At 41.6% G+C, this 19132-nt stretch overlaps 1 protein-coding gene across 1 annotated transcript in view; it reads right to left on the bottom strand.

Annotated features, from left to right (window-relative positions):
* CELSR1 (cadherin EGF LAG seven-pass G-type receptor 1) overlaps positions 1–19132 on the bottom strand; it is a 162355-nt gene that overhangs the window by 21917 nt on the left and 121306 nt on the right. The window contains exons 9-22 of the mRNA XM_030462972.1: positions 17474–17640; positions 16915–17100; positions 16464–16577; positions 15980–16154; positions 15100–15241; positions 12945–13065; positions 11536–11719; positions 10629–10730; positions 8811–8905; positions 8266–8475; positions 5565–5748; positions 3165–3308; positions 1787–1988; positions 1300–1467 (exon numbers count right to left, since the gene is read on the bottom strand). Of these exons, the coding sequence (XP_030318832.1) occupies positions 1300–1467; positions 1787–1988; positions 3165–3308; positions 5565–5748; positions 8266–8475; positions 8811–8905; positions 10629–10730; positions 11536–11719; positions 12945–13065; positions 15100–15241; positions 15980–16154; positions 16464–16577; positions 16915–17100; positions 17474–17640 (2194 nt within the window). The remainder of the gene's footprint in view (positions 1–1299; positions 1468–1786; positions 1989–3164; positions 3309–5564; positions 5749–8265; positions 8476–8810; positions 8906–10628; positions 10731–11535; positions 11720–12944; positions 13066–15099; positions 15242–15979; positions 16155–16463; positions 16578–16914; positions 17101–17473; positions 17641–19132) is intronic.

Below are 19132 nucleotides of genomic sequence, written 5' to 3' on the forward strand. Positions count from 1 at the left end.
AGCACAGGATATTGCCTCTCAATGGATTTTTTCCATGGGTTAATGAAGGTTAGGAGTTTTTGGGTTATTAGCAAACAAGCAACAGCTATTCCTCTTATCCTGGGCAGACAGTATCATCCTCTCACTATATATCGAGTTTTATGGTTGAAAAATGCACAATGTGTGTAATAGTTACAATATTGTGAAATCACAGAATGCAGGGCATGTAGTTACATCTCAACACTTCTTCTCTTGTTTTATTCACAGTTCTGAAATATCTCCAATCGGACTGTGTTGTTTCCACAGCACCATAAACCCAACAAAACAGTTACAAGCGTATACAGTTCCCAGCTTTTTTCACATTTTCAAGAAAAATTTCTTTAATTTTACTGAATACAAAAGACCTAAGCAAGCTGTTTTCAGAGTATTTCATCTTTTCCCTCACACTTCTCTCCCAGAGAGTAAAATACTTTCTCCTTACATTCTGCTTACATATTAGGATTGTTCCTCACAAGTGAAAGAGATCTAAGGTCCCAAAGAAGCTATTTCCTCTCCCTCCATTTTTTCATTTGTTTTAATGAAAGCGAAACTGTAGTAGCTGATGTAATGAAAGGTAAGTTACTTCTTATATGTGCAACTGACTTTAGGTTAACTTTTCTTTCAAAAATCTGAGAACCAAAAATTTATTATCTTTACTGATGTAATTTTATTTGCAAACTCTCAGTCTGCCTTTTTACCAACATGAAGACTTGGTTTTGTAATTTTTTGCACTGGCCCTGGCTAAAGCACCAAAGGTAGGTGCTTGCTTGCCATGTATTCTCTCCATAGCCATTGAGGTGTAAGAAGAGAAGAGTCAGCTCATGCACGAACTGAATAATCTCCTGGAGATGTCCTCATAAAAACAGGGCATGGGGCAATGACGGTCCTGACTTAAGGACCCCAGATGAGCCATATATTAAGGCACAGGAGTCAGACATGCCTGTCCAGGTATGCATCTATGAGCAAAAAGCATGAACAAATACAAGGAAATAGTGAGATTTATTATTGCTAGGTGAAAGTGAACCCTGCAGAAACACAGGATGGGACGGTATTTGTTAGGAACCACGTGGCTAACTCTTTGTTGGAGGAGTTATCATGATTATTACTTTTTTTTCAGGTTGGTTGGAAATGACCACATGACTCTATTCCACCAGAAATCTATTGTCAGTTCAATCAACTGAACAAAAAAGGGTTTTCCTCCAGATTTATGTTCCTGAGCAGAACTTCTCTGCTCCTGAAGACAATTGCCATGCACAGGCCTAAACCAAGCAGCAGACATACATGATAGAGTGATTCCAGAAGACACAGACGGGCTTTGTTCTCTCCTCTGTTTCCAGCATGGCATACTCCACAATGATGGGCTTGTCCACCAGGTTGGGAGGAAGCTCCCCATCGCTGTGAATGGCTGTGCTCACAACAGGTGTGTTAATAATAGGGCGATTTGGCAACCTGCAAAGGGGAAAAATTTCACAGTGGTGTAAATGTGCAAATGCAAAGCACTGATTTGGTATATTCTGCCAATAAAAGATGTCCAGTTGTTTCCACTCAGAAAGCAAAGCAGATGCACCATAAACACAACTGTGTTTCCAAAGGCTTCTGCCACATGTCAATACATGGTTATTCCAGTGTGCCACAGGAGGACAAGAGACAGTGACAACTGCAGCACAGATGATACTTGGTCAGTATGAAAGAAGCTGTGTCTTCCCTGCACATTCAGAGCAAGGGGAAGAAGGGATCTGCACAATTCAGAAACAGTTTTGAAGTTTACCTCAAACTCCTTCTGTCAGGATCATAGTTTTCAGGCAGGAGGTGTCCCAGGGATCGGTATATAATGACCATGGCAACCGTGTGATGTGTTGAGTCATCTGGGTGTCGCTTCCTTCTCTTTGCAAAAGCACTCTGAGAGCTTAGTGCATCACTGATCACTTTAGAGGATAGTTTTTGATTTGAAGGCTTCATTGTAGGCACTGCTATGGAATTAAAACAAATATTACATACTTCCTACACAACTTCAGAGACATTTAAGCTGTTAATTTTGCTTTGCAAAGATACAGAAATGGTACTGTCATTGTAACTGTAAGCTTATAACACTGACATTATATTTGATGTTTTTAATAATATTTAAGCTCATTTCATAGCATACAGCTGATAAATAACTCTTTAGTCTACCTAGAAAATTAGCCATTTCTAAGCTACAAAATCCATAGTATATAAGTACTCTGTGCATGATTTAAGGAGAACACTAGAAACAATCTGTATGCTATTAAACTGTATGTACTTTTATACATAGCAAAGCTTGTGTTACAAGTACATCAACTGGTCACATAGGATTTATCCCTGCTAATTCTGTCATATAATGAGATTTCAATTTTGGCAGTATATCTTAAAATTCACATTCCCTTTTTTCTTACAGGAAAGATGCAAATCATACAAGCAGATGCCCAGTATCTGAGGAAGAAGTCCTAGAGTTGTATTAGGTTATTAATTATTAATGTGTTAATATTTACAGGTGCTACCAGTGTTATTAATGTGATCCTAAATCACAGGTGTTACTGTTTTCCCATTTGGAGGATACTCAGCCATAGTACATGTATAGTTATTGCATTTCAGGTTGCCATATCCATCTTTCCTTGTCCAAGGTAATTTTTAGAGACACTAGGAAGCAGGTGCTTCCCCAAGTATTCTCCATCATCCTCCATCTCCCTTGGCAGCTCCAGACTTTTATTTGTTGTCTAGTTCTGATAACACAGCTCTGCTCCCAGAGTTGGACTCTCCATCTCTCACACCACCTCCCTCCATCTCTGCAGGGACTGGGGGGGGAAGGTGGCTGTGGAGCTGCTGACTCCAGGCAGCTGTCCCATCCTGTGCTGGTGGGAACTGAGGCAGAGCATTTCTCTCGTGCTGATGGTCCAGGAGCAGGACCTGACAGACAGGTACAGCCAGTTGCACAGCCCCCCATGCTCCTGTGCTGCCGGCAGGCAAAATGCCTCAGAGGTATGCACAGCTGCTCCATCCCTAAATAATGTTTGCTTGTGCAGAGGGTAGCCCTGCTCTCACCCTGGTACCACTTCACTTTGTAAGGATTAATCGTGCTGTTTGGGAGCTAGTCAAAACTGCCCTCCAAAACAGCAGCAGAAGGGTTTTACCTTTCCTCTCCGAAGGTCTGAACAAAGTATCAGGGAAGACAACAGATGATTCCAGATCTTTAGGATAATCTTCTTTAATCTCATGAAAACGTGGTATTCTAGCTCCCGTGAAATTGGACTTGTCAAAGATGTCAACAGCAATAACTGAGGAAAAAAAGTTTCCCATAAAATGAACTTCCATGCTTTCAAATACAATATTGCAACAAAATAAAACGTGAATGAAAGGTTAAAATTTATGTACCGTGCAGAGATGACATTGAACCCCAAAATACAAATTCAAATTTAATTTCTGTCAATTAGTACCTCAAATGACAACTAAAAGCTTACAGGTCAGCACTATGCTACATTTACCAAATTATAAATCTATTTTGCAAACAGTGACTCTCTAGGAAAACACTACTGCAAACACTGGAAATGCAGAATTGGTATGTTACAATTTCAGACTTTTTTCTTGCAGTGAAGGCTAAATCTGCTTCTTAAAAAATACAGTTCTACATCTGTTTAATAACAAAGTCAGCTAAGCAAAGAAAATAACCTAGATTTTACCTGGGACAACTCCTTAAGTTCTTCTTCCTCTACACTAGCTGTTCCTATTTGGCTCACATCATCAGCTCTGGCTGTTGTCTTAACTGCCAAAATACTCAAAAGCAGCTGAGTTGGCTTGAACCTCCCCATTTAAGAGAAGTCATTGAGTGCCAACTAATGTTCTAATAAAAGGGAGAAGCTGGAAGTCCTGGGGGTAACCCTACACTCAAAGCTGTGATCCACTGCAAGTCTCTATACAAAGAAACAACCAATCTGCACATTCCCACTCCTTTCCTACTCTCTAAATAACTCCCAGTTGAGCCACTAGGAAACTCCATTAACAATATGTTCACCTGGAAAAACTGTTCAAAAGAAAACAGACCCCTTTCAGGCCAGAGTTGCTTCATCCCTCACAAACTCATGCCTTTTTACTCAGGAAGACCTGGCTGAAAAAAATCAGGATTTACAGCTTGCAAGAAATTCTGGTTTTTGTTTTCATCTCAGTTCAGTTTGGTTAAAATACTGAGCATGCTTTTTTTCTCAGTGTGAAGATGAAAATATTTTCAATCCGATTGGTCCTGAATCAAAAGGAAATATTTTGGTTTGGTTTATTAAATAGAAATCAGTTTTTTAGTTTGGCTTTGTTCAAGAATAATACTTCTCCCTTGGAGCTGATTCATAACCTTATAGCTTGATTGTCTCATGCCTTCGCTTTTCATGCCCCTGTGACTGTGGACATGAAGCACACTCAGGACAAGGCTTGTAGGCAAAGGGAAATTAAATTCTGATACCAATGGGTGTAGCTGGGAAAATAAGACAAGATTTTGGCACATGAGCCCTTCTTCATGTCTGAAATAAAAGCAGCAGCTTGAAAAGCTAAATATGAGTTTAGGCTGATAACAATTTTGATCACTTTTGAAAATAAAAACCAGATATCAATGCTGCTTGGGAGGAATTCAGTCTCACCTATCACTCAGAGAAGGACTATCACCCAATCAGCTCAGACTGTTAGTACCTGGGGAGAATATGAAATAGAGAGGGGAGGGGGAATAAATGGGGAAAGAGGCTGACCAGGCTGTGGGTGCTGTGCCTCACTTGTATGTGTACTGCAGGAACATCTGTGAAGTACATTTTTTGTCAGAGGAGGCATTCACTATGATAGGTGGAGAAGGTGATTTGGAACATCTGATGTTTTCTTCTTGGTTTAGACCAACACCCAGTCACAAGCAGTGTCCCCCAGGGCTCAGTGATGAGGCCAGTTCTCTTTAATATCTTTATCAATGATATGGATGAGGGGATTGAGTGTACCCTCAGCAAGTTTGCAGATGACACCAAGTTGGGCAAGAGTGGTGATCTGCTTGAAGTTAGGAAGGCTCTACAGAGGGTCATGGACAGGCTGGATCAATGGGCCAAGGCCAGTTTTATGAGGTTCACACTAAGGCCAAGTGCCAGGTCCTGCACTTTGGGTCACAACCACCCCATGCAACACTGCAGGTGTGGAGAAGAGTTGTTTGAAAGCTGCCAGGCAGAAAAGGATCTGAGAGTGTTGATCAACAGCCAGCTGAACATGAGCCAACGGTGTGCCCAGGTGGCCAAGGCAGCCAACAGCATCCTGGCATTTATCAGGAATAGTGTGGCCACCAGGGCAGTGGCACAACCTATCAGAAAACAGACCAGACACCTCCCTGGAAGTACCCACAGCAACCAAGATATGGATCAAGGCTCGATTCACTTGAAATTAATTCATTGATTAGACTGGAAAATCCAAATACATTATTTCTGAGGGAGTATAACTTAAACAAATAGATAGTTCTTTCATCCAACACATTTTTATAGCTCTAATAATAAATGGCAGTTTTCAGCAGAGATACTCACTCATGTTAGTGGTAACAATGACAAAGGGTCTCATGTAGGTTTTCTTCATGTTCTGGGCCACATTGTTGAAATATTCCTCATAATGCCTCAGGAGGTGAGCAGTGCCACCCTCTGTCCGCTGAATTTGCTCCCAGTGCTCCTTATTGCTGGGGTCCAGTAGAGCACTGCCCACTTTGATAATATTCTGAGAAAGAAAGCACAAAACTAAGTTATGAAGCAACCAAAGTGTTGGGTTCCAAGTGAGGAATATTGAAAATGATTGGCATTATTGCCTCAGGTGATCGTATATGAAATATTTTAATGGAGGCATGTTCTACTGTAGCCATATGAAAATATGCACACCAATCACTCAACATGAGGTTTTTTTGTTACACAAAGCATAATCCCTTCAGTTTATGAGCAAAGCCAAAACTGCAGATTGTAAGAGAATGGCCTACTTTATTTCCTCTTTTTGACTGGAAAACTATCAAGAAAATGCAGAAGGAAAACCTACCTATATTTTCTTTGTTTCAGAGAGATGAGAGAAAGGAAAAGCAGAGTGCTTGGTATGTACACTGAAAAATTCCCCCAGAGAAATCAAAATAATGTGATATGTTAAAAATAAAAAGATATGGACAGTAATATTATGTTGGGTTTTTTTAAAACTGTATTGATTCCTGGATAACTAGGACAACTTATATGGAGAATAGTGACAAGAACAAATATTAACTTGTATATAAAAAACTTGAAAATGCTTAAGAAAATGTGAATGATGCTGTTATCAACCTGTTTGTATGTTGCTTACAAATGGTGTTAAAAAGGAAGTTCTAGCTGAGGACCTGCTCCTTGTGCCCTTACAAGAATATGCAAAGTGACCCTCAGACTGAATGGAAGAAAACCCCAAAAGAGAGGGGTAAACAGTTTAAATGGGAAAAGTGCTAAGAAGTTTTTAATCTTAAGTTTTTTGACACTGTTGTGTCAAAACCTAATAACTAAGATAAAATTTGCATAAATTATAGTAGAAAGTAATCATCTCAAGTTCTAAAATAGCCAAGGCAAATATTTAGGTTTCATGTAGAAGCAGACTGCCAAGACACTATATTGTCTAAGCATTGTCTGAGGTTGCAAGAGTGTATCAGAGATTAAAGAGGCTGCCAGTATAACTACCTTTATCTAGGGTGAAAAGAACTAAACAGCTCCCCACGAATGTAGGAGACACATGTTGTACTTGGTACCGGGCCTCTTGGGGGTTTGTGAACATTATTTATGTTTTTTATTATCTATTTTTCAGGCTTCTACCTGAGATTCTTTAAAAAAAAATAATTCCTTCTCCCCTTGTCCTCACTCAGCCTAGGAAGTTACCTCCTCATGAGCTTTACTGATTAATTTTCAAATTCCTGGCCTAGCCTAAAAATATTTAGGGAGTTCTTGAAAACTTCATCTCTATGATGTTTTCAGTCTCTATGAGTTTCAGTACGAAGCACAGACAATAATACATTAAAGCAGAGATTTCTGAACCACTTTTTCCCCTACTGTTCTTATTTTTACTTAACAAAACTAAAAATGAAGCTAAAAATGAAGTTTCTTCTCAAGAGCTGAATGGGAGAATTCATTCACTCCACAGTCTGCTGGTACAACTTTGTAAGTACGTTGTGTCCTTATGAAAGGAAACAATCTCTTAGAATCTTGTGCACCCATAATATTAAATGTTTCAGATTTCTCCTCTCTCTGTTGATTATACAGTCCAAGACACTGAGGAATTTTCTCCTCCTGCTCCCACTTTCCCAAGGATATCCTCTCCTGGTGCAGCTTGGTTTTATACAGGGTCTACAAATTCACCTCAAAGTCTGCCTGCCTTGACCAGCACAGTCTTGGCCCATGGAGGGTTGTTCCAGCATCACCACACTAGTTCCCAAGATCTGGGCTCTGCTGCCACAGGTACAGGGGATGTTCTTACTTGGACTCTGCTGTACCATGGTCAGGATCTTGGAAACAGTACCCTGCAGCACACATGGCAATGAGGAAAGCTCTACAAGTCTGACACTGGTCATCCAACCTGCACATTTTCAGACCACAGGAAACTCCCAACTTCCTCCACATGTCACGTTCTTACACCACAACCGTCTTTCATCCAGACAGGGAGGGTGCTAGGGCTTGTTTTCTAGACCTGCTCAGGTCTTTGGTAATAACTGCATCTTTTATGAATGCTCTAACTAGCAGAAGGTCTCTGGCATGCATTTTTCTATGCCCCTGCATCACTTAATAGATCTGTACAGTATGGAGTGTCTTCAAAGTACCAACTCTTAAATACTCACGACTCAAGTGTTTCCTAACCGAATTATAAAAAACCTTCAGTCAGTAATAGGCTCAGTTTGTCCACTACACATTTAAATGAAAACAATCCCATTAGGGAGTTTTTCCAACAGAGTTGAATATGGTACACAAAGTTATTTTATCCAGGAATAACACATCAAACTGGTTATTTATTAATTTGGGGAATTTCGCTTTTGGTTGTTACAATGATGATATATAATTATGTGTGCATACACACATGCAGAACCAACTTCCCATTTTAAACTGAGAAGAATGACTCAGCTGTGAAATAGATTAAGCAATTACATATTTGCTCCACCTTGGCCAACGACAAATTTAATTATCCATTGCTGTCAAACTTCCAAGGGGAACTGTAAAGACTCAGCACAGTATGTAATATCACTCTTACTTCATTGAATTCCACATCTCTTGTAGCTGCCAAGTCAAATCCTTGCTGCTGGCTCTCATATTGGAGGACCCGGATCATCATCTGGTAAGCTGTCCTTACATCATTGCCATACAAGCTCTGTGTGTACTTGGTGGCATTCTGCAGCACTCTCACGATCCGTATGGTTTTGTCTCCATCCAACTTGGTCTCATTGTGGTGTAACTTCTCATTCTGAATCAGAGACAAGAAGGTGGAAAAAAAACCCCAAACCATGAGGTTTGTTGTCGCTGTTTTTCTTTTTCATTCTACTTACAAAGACAATCATGGATTTAGGGATTTTTTGCTTAAAGGAGCTGGTTTGATCAAAATGGTTTTCTATTGAGAAAAAGTAGACAGGAAAATTCAATAGGAAATGTAACTGCGAGCCAGAAAAGCACAATGGTCCTGAAGGGAATGAAGGGGGTTCAAGGACTCAATGGAAAGATAGAGTCCAGGGATATCAAACTGTAGTCTGTACTGATGATCATTTCTAAAATAAAGACTAAAAATGAGAAAACACAGATTACCATGATTTTTAGATCCACAAAAGTGCTGGTGGTGCAGTTGAAAAGCTCAGGAGGCAGCCAGCCCTTTTCAATGTTACAATGGCGAACTGCATTTCCTAAAGGAAACAAAGTGTTAATGGCAAATACTGTTCTGAATCGTGCTGGATGAATCTTCAGAGATTTTAGATTTCCTAGACTTTCTAGAGATATGCACATGCTTCAATATCCAGACTGGCATCCCTGTTTGGAAAGTTAAAAACTAATCATCAAAACTAATCTTCATGAATCATTTTATCTCAAGCTTAAAAAAAAAGTTCAGCTCTGCCCAACTGCTCTCAGCCTTGCTGCCCTAGAAGTCTCTAATTAATTCAGCAATTATATAAAATTTGAGAAGGACTATGCACTTCCTAAATATTTATGAAAACATGTCCCTGCCCAGATTTCTGTGCAATAGCCTATATGGGAAGACCTCTCAGATAAATGCTGTTTTCATGTGAAAACATGCTAGTAACTTCACATGCACCACACAGTAAACACTTCAGACAAGACCTATTATTGCCTTCTGCCACTTGTGAATAGTCTGTGAGCACCTTACCATTTAATTTAGCCTATTATTTTCTATTATTTGTCAAATAATTAAAAAATGATTCTTGGCTATTGATCCTTCCCACTGAAATGCCAGTCATCCAATTCAAAATTTACACTATGCTAGTTAATCTGGAGTACATATACATTGCATATGTCTAAGAAATTTAATTACTAATATCTAAACAACAATTCTAATTAATTGAACAATATAAAATTATTTATAACCTATGATTAAGTGAGTACAATTAAACCTTATGTTTCTAGTCAAACTTTCTGTAAAATTCACTTAAAATGTGCAATTCCTACAAATACCCTTGGCTGCCAGCCTATTTGCTATAAGAGACACTGGGGTCAACAGTAAGAACAGTACAAATTTAGTGCAAAAATTGATTTTAATTCAATGTTATACTGTTTAATAATGTAAATACTCTTAGATTTCAATAAAGAAATACATTCTATATCCCAAAATCCTCAAAAGAGGAGCTTGGATCATCACAAATCTGCACACCTACAGGCAGTGACCTTCCCCTGGTAATATTTGGGGAAGTCACATGATCATTTATAACTCATTAAGCCTAAGGAGTGCTTGCAGCTCAGAGTAAGGAGGCCCAGAAATGAGGAAGACCTTCAATTTCCCACAGAAGAGACTTTGGAAAAGACTGTGAATTCCACTTTCAAAAATCTACTTTGGCATTCCACTAGAAATACATTTTCAGGGATGTACATAAAAAAGAAGACTGCTGTTTGCTGGCAGCACAAAATGACACAGCTCACGTGCTTCACAAAATGCATTTTTCAGCCATCTGACTTACGTGTTAAAGAAAACACACTGGGTGTAACAGGGAAGAGTTACAACAGAACTTGCATTCTATTAGTCAGAAATGCTAGTAAAGCAATCATCACATAAACAATTTTATCATTTTATCTTTGCCTAGAGGAGCTGTATCGGTGAAAGTTACATTTGTAAGAACTGCTTGATAGAGTCAACAGAAAATGGGACTGTGCTTTTTTTGAAAATACCATTACAGAATTTCTGTTCCTTACATGTGTTTATCTGATGCAGTTTCTGACTATTCCAACAGTTTCTTCAGTTTCAGCTCAATGAACTTTCATGCTTGCATAAAACATACATAAGCTATACTGTAACCTAGACCCAACGAAAAAAAACCAAAAAATGTGTACATAGGCTCTTTTTTCCCCCTCAAACAGGCATGTAGATAAAATTGTTAATGTTTTACCCAGGGAACTTACCCACTGATCCTTTAGGACAAGGCACAGCAGCTGGCTGTCCAAACTTGGTCTGTGGCCACCAAATACCAGCCTCAAAAGCTTTGGGACAGCCACTATAAATTACTGAAAGCAGAAAAAGCAATGATGCAATTTTTCTGACAAGATAAAAACCACATCCAGGAGCTTATTTCAACCTGCGTAAAGGACCTTTCTGTAATTTCCAATCCCTATCAGGATACCTGCACTTTGCAGTCTCTTCCATAGTGTAACCTATCAGGTGCTCCTTATCCAGCAGTGTGGGCAGACACGTACAGGCAGAGGAGCACTCAGGATGATTATGGGGCTCTGGATTTTGGCTCTGCCTATCACTGCCTGTTCCTTTATTGTGGGAAAATGTTTCTCCTTTATTTCACCCACGCACCGTGGTAAGATGGCTGCTGCAGCAGCTTTGTGCTGATCACAGAAGGGTGAGTGGGTGAGAAGAAAGGCAGGACAGGCAAGGTGGGGAATAAAGGTAGAGGGCACCAGGCACACAGCAGAGCCTCTGCGGGCAGGTGTGAGGACTCTCACCCACCTCTTCAGCACAGCACTGAATGGCTCTGCTGACAGATAAACTCAGGTTTCAAGTAAAACTGGCATTAGTGTTTTGCTCTCCCTCCTCTACACTAGATATATTTCGATTTGCAGAAAATTAAATCACTAAGAGCTTTTTCCCCAGACCCCACAAGTCCTGTTGGCACAAGGTTAGGAGAAGGGGTGTGTGTTTAGGCTGCTGTAGCTCCCATTGCCCCTGCTGCAGTCATTGCTCTGGGCTCACATGTGCCCCAGAATGCTACTCCATGCCCTCTGCTGCACAGCCCCCTGAGTAGAGCTAGCAGCTCTGATCCACAGCCCATCTGATCAGCAGCACTTGCTGGGCACGAGGTACCTTCACAGCCTCTCATGGTAACTTCAGCAAAGGGGTTGTCGCAGCGGTTGCATTGCCGCCCTATGACCCCAGGCTTGCACGGACACTGTCCTGTCTCCATGTCACAGGTGCGCGTGTGGGAGCCAGACGGGAAGCAGTCACAGGGGTAGCAAGTGTCACTGCTCTGGGGCCTGTAGTAATTTGCCTAGAAAAAACAAAATGATAGACATGAAGTACTTGACTTCCTTTCCAAATCACTTGTTTCTGAAATCCTCCCCTAGCAGCACGTGCATCACAGGGCTAACTGTGCAAAGCACAGCGTAATAATGAAATTGCTATTAACAGAAAACGTCATCCCCATGGGAAGTGTGCTGCACTAGCCCAGGCAATGCAGAGAGGTAGAGCTGAGTGGTGGGGGGATGCATGGGTTTCCCTATGCCACAGTGACTTAGAGACCTGGAGTTTGGGCCAATCCTTGCAGTGGGGGTGGAAGACCCACATTACTCGTACTGTACTTGCTTCCAGCGCTCAGCAAATGTACTCTTGGAGGATTTCCAGTTCTCTCTGCTTTACAGTTCCATTCTTGTATGGCATGAACAAGCCAGTAAGAAAACTTATTGCACCATCCACTTGTGTTGCATGTACAGGGTGGAGAGCAACCAATGATCACGTATTCAAATCACATCTGGAAATGCTTTTGATCTGAGGCATTACGCGATTACACAGGAGCATGCTACTGGCACCCCACTGGCTCCATTTAACACAACAGTTGTTGTGTGTCCTGCTGGCATTTTGGAAAGGAGTATGGGGCCAGATTCACTGCACAGTCATAGCTCCTCTGATGTCATTCAAGCCTATTGTAAAACCTATTGTGAGAAGCCCTTTGTAAAACCTTCAGGAGGGAGGCGCCTCCCAACCCATATCCCCTGTCTGTCCTGGCCTGTCCATGGCAAATTCCTCTTAAACTCGACAGAGCAGGAACTGAGGAAAGCATTTAGCCTCTTATATTATTTACCTCTCACCAGCTGCTGGGCCTTTTGCTAGCCATTGCACAGGGAGAGCTGGCTAGAGCTGCTTTGTGGCAATTACTCATTTGTGATACACAAAACACCACCAGCACTCCTCTGAGCCCAGGTCTGATCTCCCCTGATAAACCAGGCTGCACTTCAGAGAGATCAGAGCCAGGCTTTCATCCACACAGTTTTGCTTTCCAAATGCAAATAAGATAAGAGCTGCACACTATGATTTTGTGAAGGGCGCTGCCAGCAAAATGTTTCAGGTAAAGATTAACTACACTGTGCACATATACAATAATAAAAAGCACAACTGTGTGTACTTTGTCTCAGATACTCACTTGGTATAGTTATTAGTGCTATTGTTACTTTCCAAACTAATTAAATTTTGATTCAAGACTGGTTTATTTTGCTTACCTTGCAGTGGCATTCACCATTGGTCTTATTGCAGTCAGAATCAAACCCTTTACTAGTTTCACAATTACATGGGCCACAGATGGGATTCCCCCACCAGCCTCTGGGACAAGGCAGGTCAATCCTATAAAAGAAAAATCAAATTGAAATGAAGTTCTTTTAAGCTTCCTCTTAAAAGGTGGGGAAAAAGAGCTTTGGGCCAAATCTGAACTCAGCTTCATCAGCTTACAGAGTGTAGTGTATCTCACTGCAGCAGCCAACAATCAACATATATATAAGTACATATACACTGTAATAAAAGAAAATGAAAAATATCAGCGGTATGAAACCCTAGAGCAAATGCTTCTCTAAATGTTTGTAAGACCAACCCCTCTTTATGAGTAGTATATATCTGCAAGAGCAAAGTGCCCTTTCCTCTAAAAGAGGGTAATGGAACCCACACTGCCTAGTGGCAATGATCCCAATCCCACCAGCCCCAGTTCCCTACCAGGGACCTGGGGCAGGCTTGCCAGCCTATGTTGGGCTGTGCTAGCACTTCAACAGCTCAGGCAACTGCTGGTGGTGTTGAGCCTGTGCCCTGCTTTACCTAATGCCATAAAAAGAACCTTGGGGTACACCTCCCCCTCATTTTATATCCCACTTCCCATCCCCCTGGGTTCCTGTCCCAATCCTGCCATGGGCAAAAGAGCTTGTTCACCCTGTGTTGCCACCACCACAGGTGCAAAGCTGGCTGCAAGCTCACCCTATAAAGAAAATCCACTACCTTTCAGCCAACCTGGCTTTCTCCACAGGGTCTGAAAAGCCCTAATCTGACACAGAAGAGGAGGACACATGTGGCTGAGAACATGGAAGAGGGAAAGATGACAGCTTTGATCAAGACTGCATCAAATCACAGAATCACAGAATCAGACAGGTTGGAAAGGGCCTCTGAGATCATGAAGTCCAGCCCTTGACCCAAAGACTATGAGTGGGGTGACATGTCTCCTCTGAGGCTGTGCAGCAACCCAAAAGCCACCCCTGCTGAAGGATAACCCTCACTTATGTTGGTTCTGTTATTTACGGTTGTGGTTCTGGGCAGTTTTGTCCCACAGATGCCCCAACACGGGGGCTGGCAAGGAGAGCCCTGGGAAGAGGCCACAACAGTAACCAGGGTCTCTGCTAACTGAAGTTTTTGTCAAGCAATAGCCTGAAGGATGACACTGATGAGTCTGTGATCAGCATACCATACAAGGAATCCCCTTCATGCTGCTCATTTTCAGAAAAAAATCTGTTTGCTGTCTGTTTCAAAGACCATGCTGAATTTTGTTTATGGTAATTGTCAGATTTGTATTTCCATGCTTTATAATATGGAAAACCACAATGCTGCACTTGACATTATGTCAGCAGATAATGACAAGGGACAATGTCTCTGCATTGCTAATCCAGAGGAATGAAAGATGAATCTGGCAACAACACGGCCAACATTTGCAAGCCCACACAACAAAAGGTAGAGGAAGAAGCTTGTGGTTTTCAAAGGGAAGGAAACATCACATGAGCTATTTCTAAATGGGCAGACAAATGCACTTCATTTGCACATCATGAATGGGCCATATTACAGTAAATCAAAGTGCCTCCTCTGGGATAAGGCCAGTTGTAGGAAGGCCTGTCATGGGAGAACTGGCACATTTATCCCACACAGCAACAGGACATGGGCCTCCCTGACTGTCCAGAAGAGATGGCTTTTTGCCAGCCCAAGGACTTGACCCAGCCCACAGAATCATTTGATCTGGCCACAGGCCACCTAACCGGGCACATCTGTCTGTGTGAGTGCTGGGGGAGCTGGAGGGGAGATGTAGTGCAAACTCCATCCAAGCCCACCACAGGGTACAGGTGAGATGCAGTGCTGTGTAACACAGTACATTTGGTTGAGCCTCTGAGCTGCTGATGAAGAAAAGTGGCCCAAGAGTACATAGAAGTCTTCCTGGTCTCTGGAAGAGAACTCAGGAGTACCAGAGGGCAGGGAGCTGGCAAATACCTTCCATTACGAACACTCAAATTGTAACAAGAAAGCTAACCAAAGCAGAAAAGTGTGAAGACTGCTGCCTTAAGAGAAGGGATACCTGAAAGGAAAAAGTAATCAAGAACAAAAATAATTCTTGAACAAAAATAATTTTCTTACTTGCTCTCACAGTACTGTCCATAGTAGCTTTGTCCACATTCACAGGTGTAGCCATGGGATGAGCTAGGTTTGTGCACACACGTGGAGACATGCTCACATGGATTCAAGTTACACACATCAACACAGTCTCTTCCAAAGTACCCTGGGGAGACAAGTTCATAAAATTACAGCAGTCATTGTAATTTATGATATGCATGTCTCCAAGAGACCACCTATTTTAAGCTTATACACAAATAACACATCTTCAATAATCAGCAGATTCCCCCTGAGATACTGTCAGAAAGAAGGTACCCTCTTCCCTCTCAGGAAAAAAGGTAGAGTACTGTTCTTTTTGACAGTCTATTAACATGCTTGAGTCACCTTTGTGACTTTGGTTCCCAGTTTTATATTCAGAGCATGTGTTACAAATAGTTTTGTATTCTCTCCCTTGTGTGTATGGGAGGTGGCTGTGCTGGTTGCTGACAGCATGTGCTGGCTACATGTGCTAAAACAGAGAAAACATTCAGTGTATCTTGATTAGGATGCAGGGTGTGAGACTGAAATTCAACCACAGAAAATGCTGGGGAAGCAAAAGAAAAAAAGAAAAAGAAATGAGACAAAAAAGAAAAGGAAAGGTGCATGGAAAGAGCCTTTTGGACAAGAGACCATCTTCCTGTTTGCTTGATAAGATGCCCAGAACGAATGATCATTAGTCCATGATTGCAACTGCAATCATTTGCAGTTGCAATTCCCAGCAAGACTGGGAATGATAATCCTGACTGGAAGAGAAAGAATCAGAAGACAACAACTTGCAAGTGTGCTGCTGCTGCTGCTCTTCTGATGATTGCATGAAGATGTGATCCATCTCCTGGATAAGTGCATGGGATGGTCACTGAGTTACCTGGGTCACAGACACAGGAGTAGCTGTCCCAGTCATCACTGCAGTAGCTGTGCTGTGGACAGGGGTTGGAATCACAGGGGTTATCCACTTCACAACCCTCCTTCACATTGATCTTGGTAGCCTGTTTCATGTTAAGTGTAGCTGTGTTTGTAGACGTCTCTCCCATTCTTACTCCCTGGTAACAAAAAACAATTATTGTTAAATTAAAGTCTTCATTCAGAATACAGTACTATGTGTTTCACAATCTCCACTTATCCATGAGGTTACATTTTAAAGAAACATCACCTGATGAGCCAAATCCAGATTTTTTTCCAAATGCTTTTCTCCTGTGAGACCAGATTTGTACTTTAATTCTTTGATTCTTAGGTACTTTGATGGACAGAAAGAGAAATGTTCAGGGTTGGATGAAAAATAAAATCCCATACTTTCACAAGGGTATTGTTTTAGAAGTTCAAAATTGGTTGCTACACTTCTCATTTCATACCTGCATACAGCCATAAAATCCCTGCTGAACAGAGACTTGATCTCCAGGGACACCACCCACAACGATGTGCTTCATTTTCAGTCCAGGTAGTTGATTTCCAATCTGCACAGAGCTCTGTTGAGGAAAAGGACAGTCAACTAAGAAGCACAAGCATCCTCTGTGAGCAGACAGCTTACTTTCTGTAGTGACAGAGTCAAGCAGTAGCTGACAGTAGATTACAGAAGAAATATCAAAGGAGTGAAAAGCCAGACATCTGAACATGACTTTTCATAGACCTGTCCATAAGATATCTTATCATTAAACTTAATAAAGTAATATAACTTCATTAATGAAGTACAAATCACTGCAGAACATGGCTCACAGCATAAGTATTTGTTCATAATCCTTTATTCTACTTCATCCTAAAAACGTTAATGTAGTGCTTAGTGGCAAAGTTATGATGCTGCCTTACCTGGTACATGCCATAGTCCAAGGACATGACAGCGAGGTACTTTATGTCTTTACCATCTTTAGCACTCTTCAGCTCTATCAATAAATGATGCCATTCCCCATCACTGACTCTTGACTGGCTCATCTTCAAACTAGCAACCTGGCTCAGGCCACTGTACACTTCAAACTGCACATAGCTGTTCAGTATCTGTTGAAAAAAATATTCATGTCTATTTTTGCTACATATTTGGTTTTGATGCAGAAGGCAGCAGAGGGCAAGATAACATTTCCTAAGACAATCCAAAAGGAAAAAAAGCTGAAACAGTCCAGCAGAGAATACCTGCAATAACTCATCAGACATTTTTTGCATCTATGTTAATGCACACTACTACCTCTCTTTAAAAAAATAATGAATTTTAAAGTTATATTTTGATCACTAAGATTTTCATCTTGGCTGAAGAAACAATTTTTTTATTGACATGCATTTAGCTGGGTGGATGAAGCTATTTAGTTCAGGTGGCCATATACACTGGTAGGGGAGAATTTAACTCCTTTCTAACCAAAGGCAGCAGCAATTTTACCTGAATGTTGATCTTGGATGCAGCCCCAGCACTGGCTTGCATTAACATGCCATTGACTTTTCGGGTTCTGAACATCAGCCCAATGTACCATGGCACAGAGATGGTAATGTCAAGGTCACTCCAAATGATAATGCTTTCACCACTGAATCGCTGAGGAAAAGGCATTGCTGTAGATCATAAAAGAGGAGAGAGGGAGTTGGTATCTTTCCAGACAAAGGTCAAGAGGAGAAATGATGCTATGTTACAACGATGGCACAAGGCAGACAGCACCTCTTCCACTGATCTATCCTTAATCTATGATGGAGTAAGAGCCAGTCTAAAGGAGTTACTGTGAAGCACCTGATAATACTGTAAATTCACAACATACCCTTGTTGGGGAGTCACCTTGTCTCAGTGCCTGCATCAGTCAAAGGCTGCACCTCTACACTGCTATGGGATTACACAGGTGTGGGAGATTCCTAGAAAGGTAAGCTCAGGATCCCTTCTGATACACTTCTGCTGATGAGTGGGTGGACAAGAGCAGGAAGTATGAGGGCAACAGTCACTGCAGATGTTTTCAACATATCTTTGATTACCTGCTTCTAATTAACAGATTAAACACAGAGGAAAGGGCTGGGAGGCAACAGGAAATATTAATTAATTATAAGTACTCCAGGACCAGATTATTCATCTGTCTCAGCTATGCAGACTTTTCACAGGAAGAAAGCTTGTGTGGAATTGCCCAAACCATCTGCCTGGTGACAACTGAAATCAAACCAGTCGACAGCTGAAGAGTTGCCCTCCTCTTTAACCTTGCAGGAGTACAGGCCCTGCAGGGAGACACAGATGACAGCCTTCAGTGGAAAGCACTTTGCTGATGGAAAATAGGGGAACACCCACCCTTTGGACTTTTAAAGTAGTTATCTCAGGTAACAGGAGCAAGAGTACCATACATTAGTTGATCCTACTGATTAGAAGCACAAATTAAACCGTGGGAGCTCTGTGCTATTTGCAACACCTCATATGGCACCTCCACCATGTGAGGTACCTTGTAGTAGGACCTGCAGGCATGCCCTGCCTGGTGTCCTCACTCACAGGCATATTGGTGAAGTTCATGGCAGCATTTCACATATGGAAGTAGGCCTTAGAAACTGAGTACAACCACTACAAATTGCCACCTAGCCTTGTTTTCCATGAGGCACTGATCCCATGTGGATGGCCAGTGAGATGACAGGGCTTGACAGTCTCCCTTCTCTTCTGCTCCAAAGTACCATATCTGCTGACTTTTCTGGATTTGCTTGTAGTAAAAGAGATCACGTATCTATATGCTACTATAAAATGACAAGTCCTTGGAAAAAGTCAGAGGGATGACATCATAGCTGAAGATGGGAGTCAGGTGGATGTGAAGTTGCATTTTTTGGATGCAAAACCCAAAACCTCAAATTCTGATATGTTTGCCTTGCTGGTCTCTGTAACAGAAAGGGCTGTGAGGGGAGGGGGGGCAGGGGGAGTGCAGGGGTTGTAGGAAAGAGCAAGGCCTTCAGATCCCTATTTATGAGAAATAAGATGTCAGTGACTAGAGGACTACCACTAGCCAAGCCAGAAGTCTAACTTTGACTTGCCCTTCTCTTAGGTGTGGTTACCCAACCGCCCCACCCTGAGTAGGTGCAGGCAGCCCCA

This window comes from Calypte anna, chromosome 1 (genome assembly GCF_003957555.1).
Source record: "Calypte anna isolate BGI_N300 chromosome 1, bCalAnn1_v1.p, whole genome shotgun sequence".
NCBI lineage: Eukaryota > Metazoa > Chordata > Aves > Apodiformes > Trochilidae > Calypte > Calypte anna.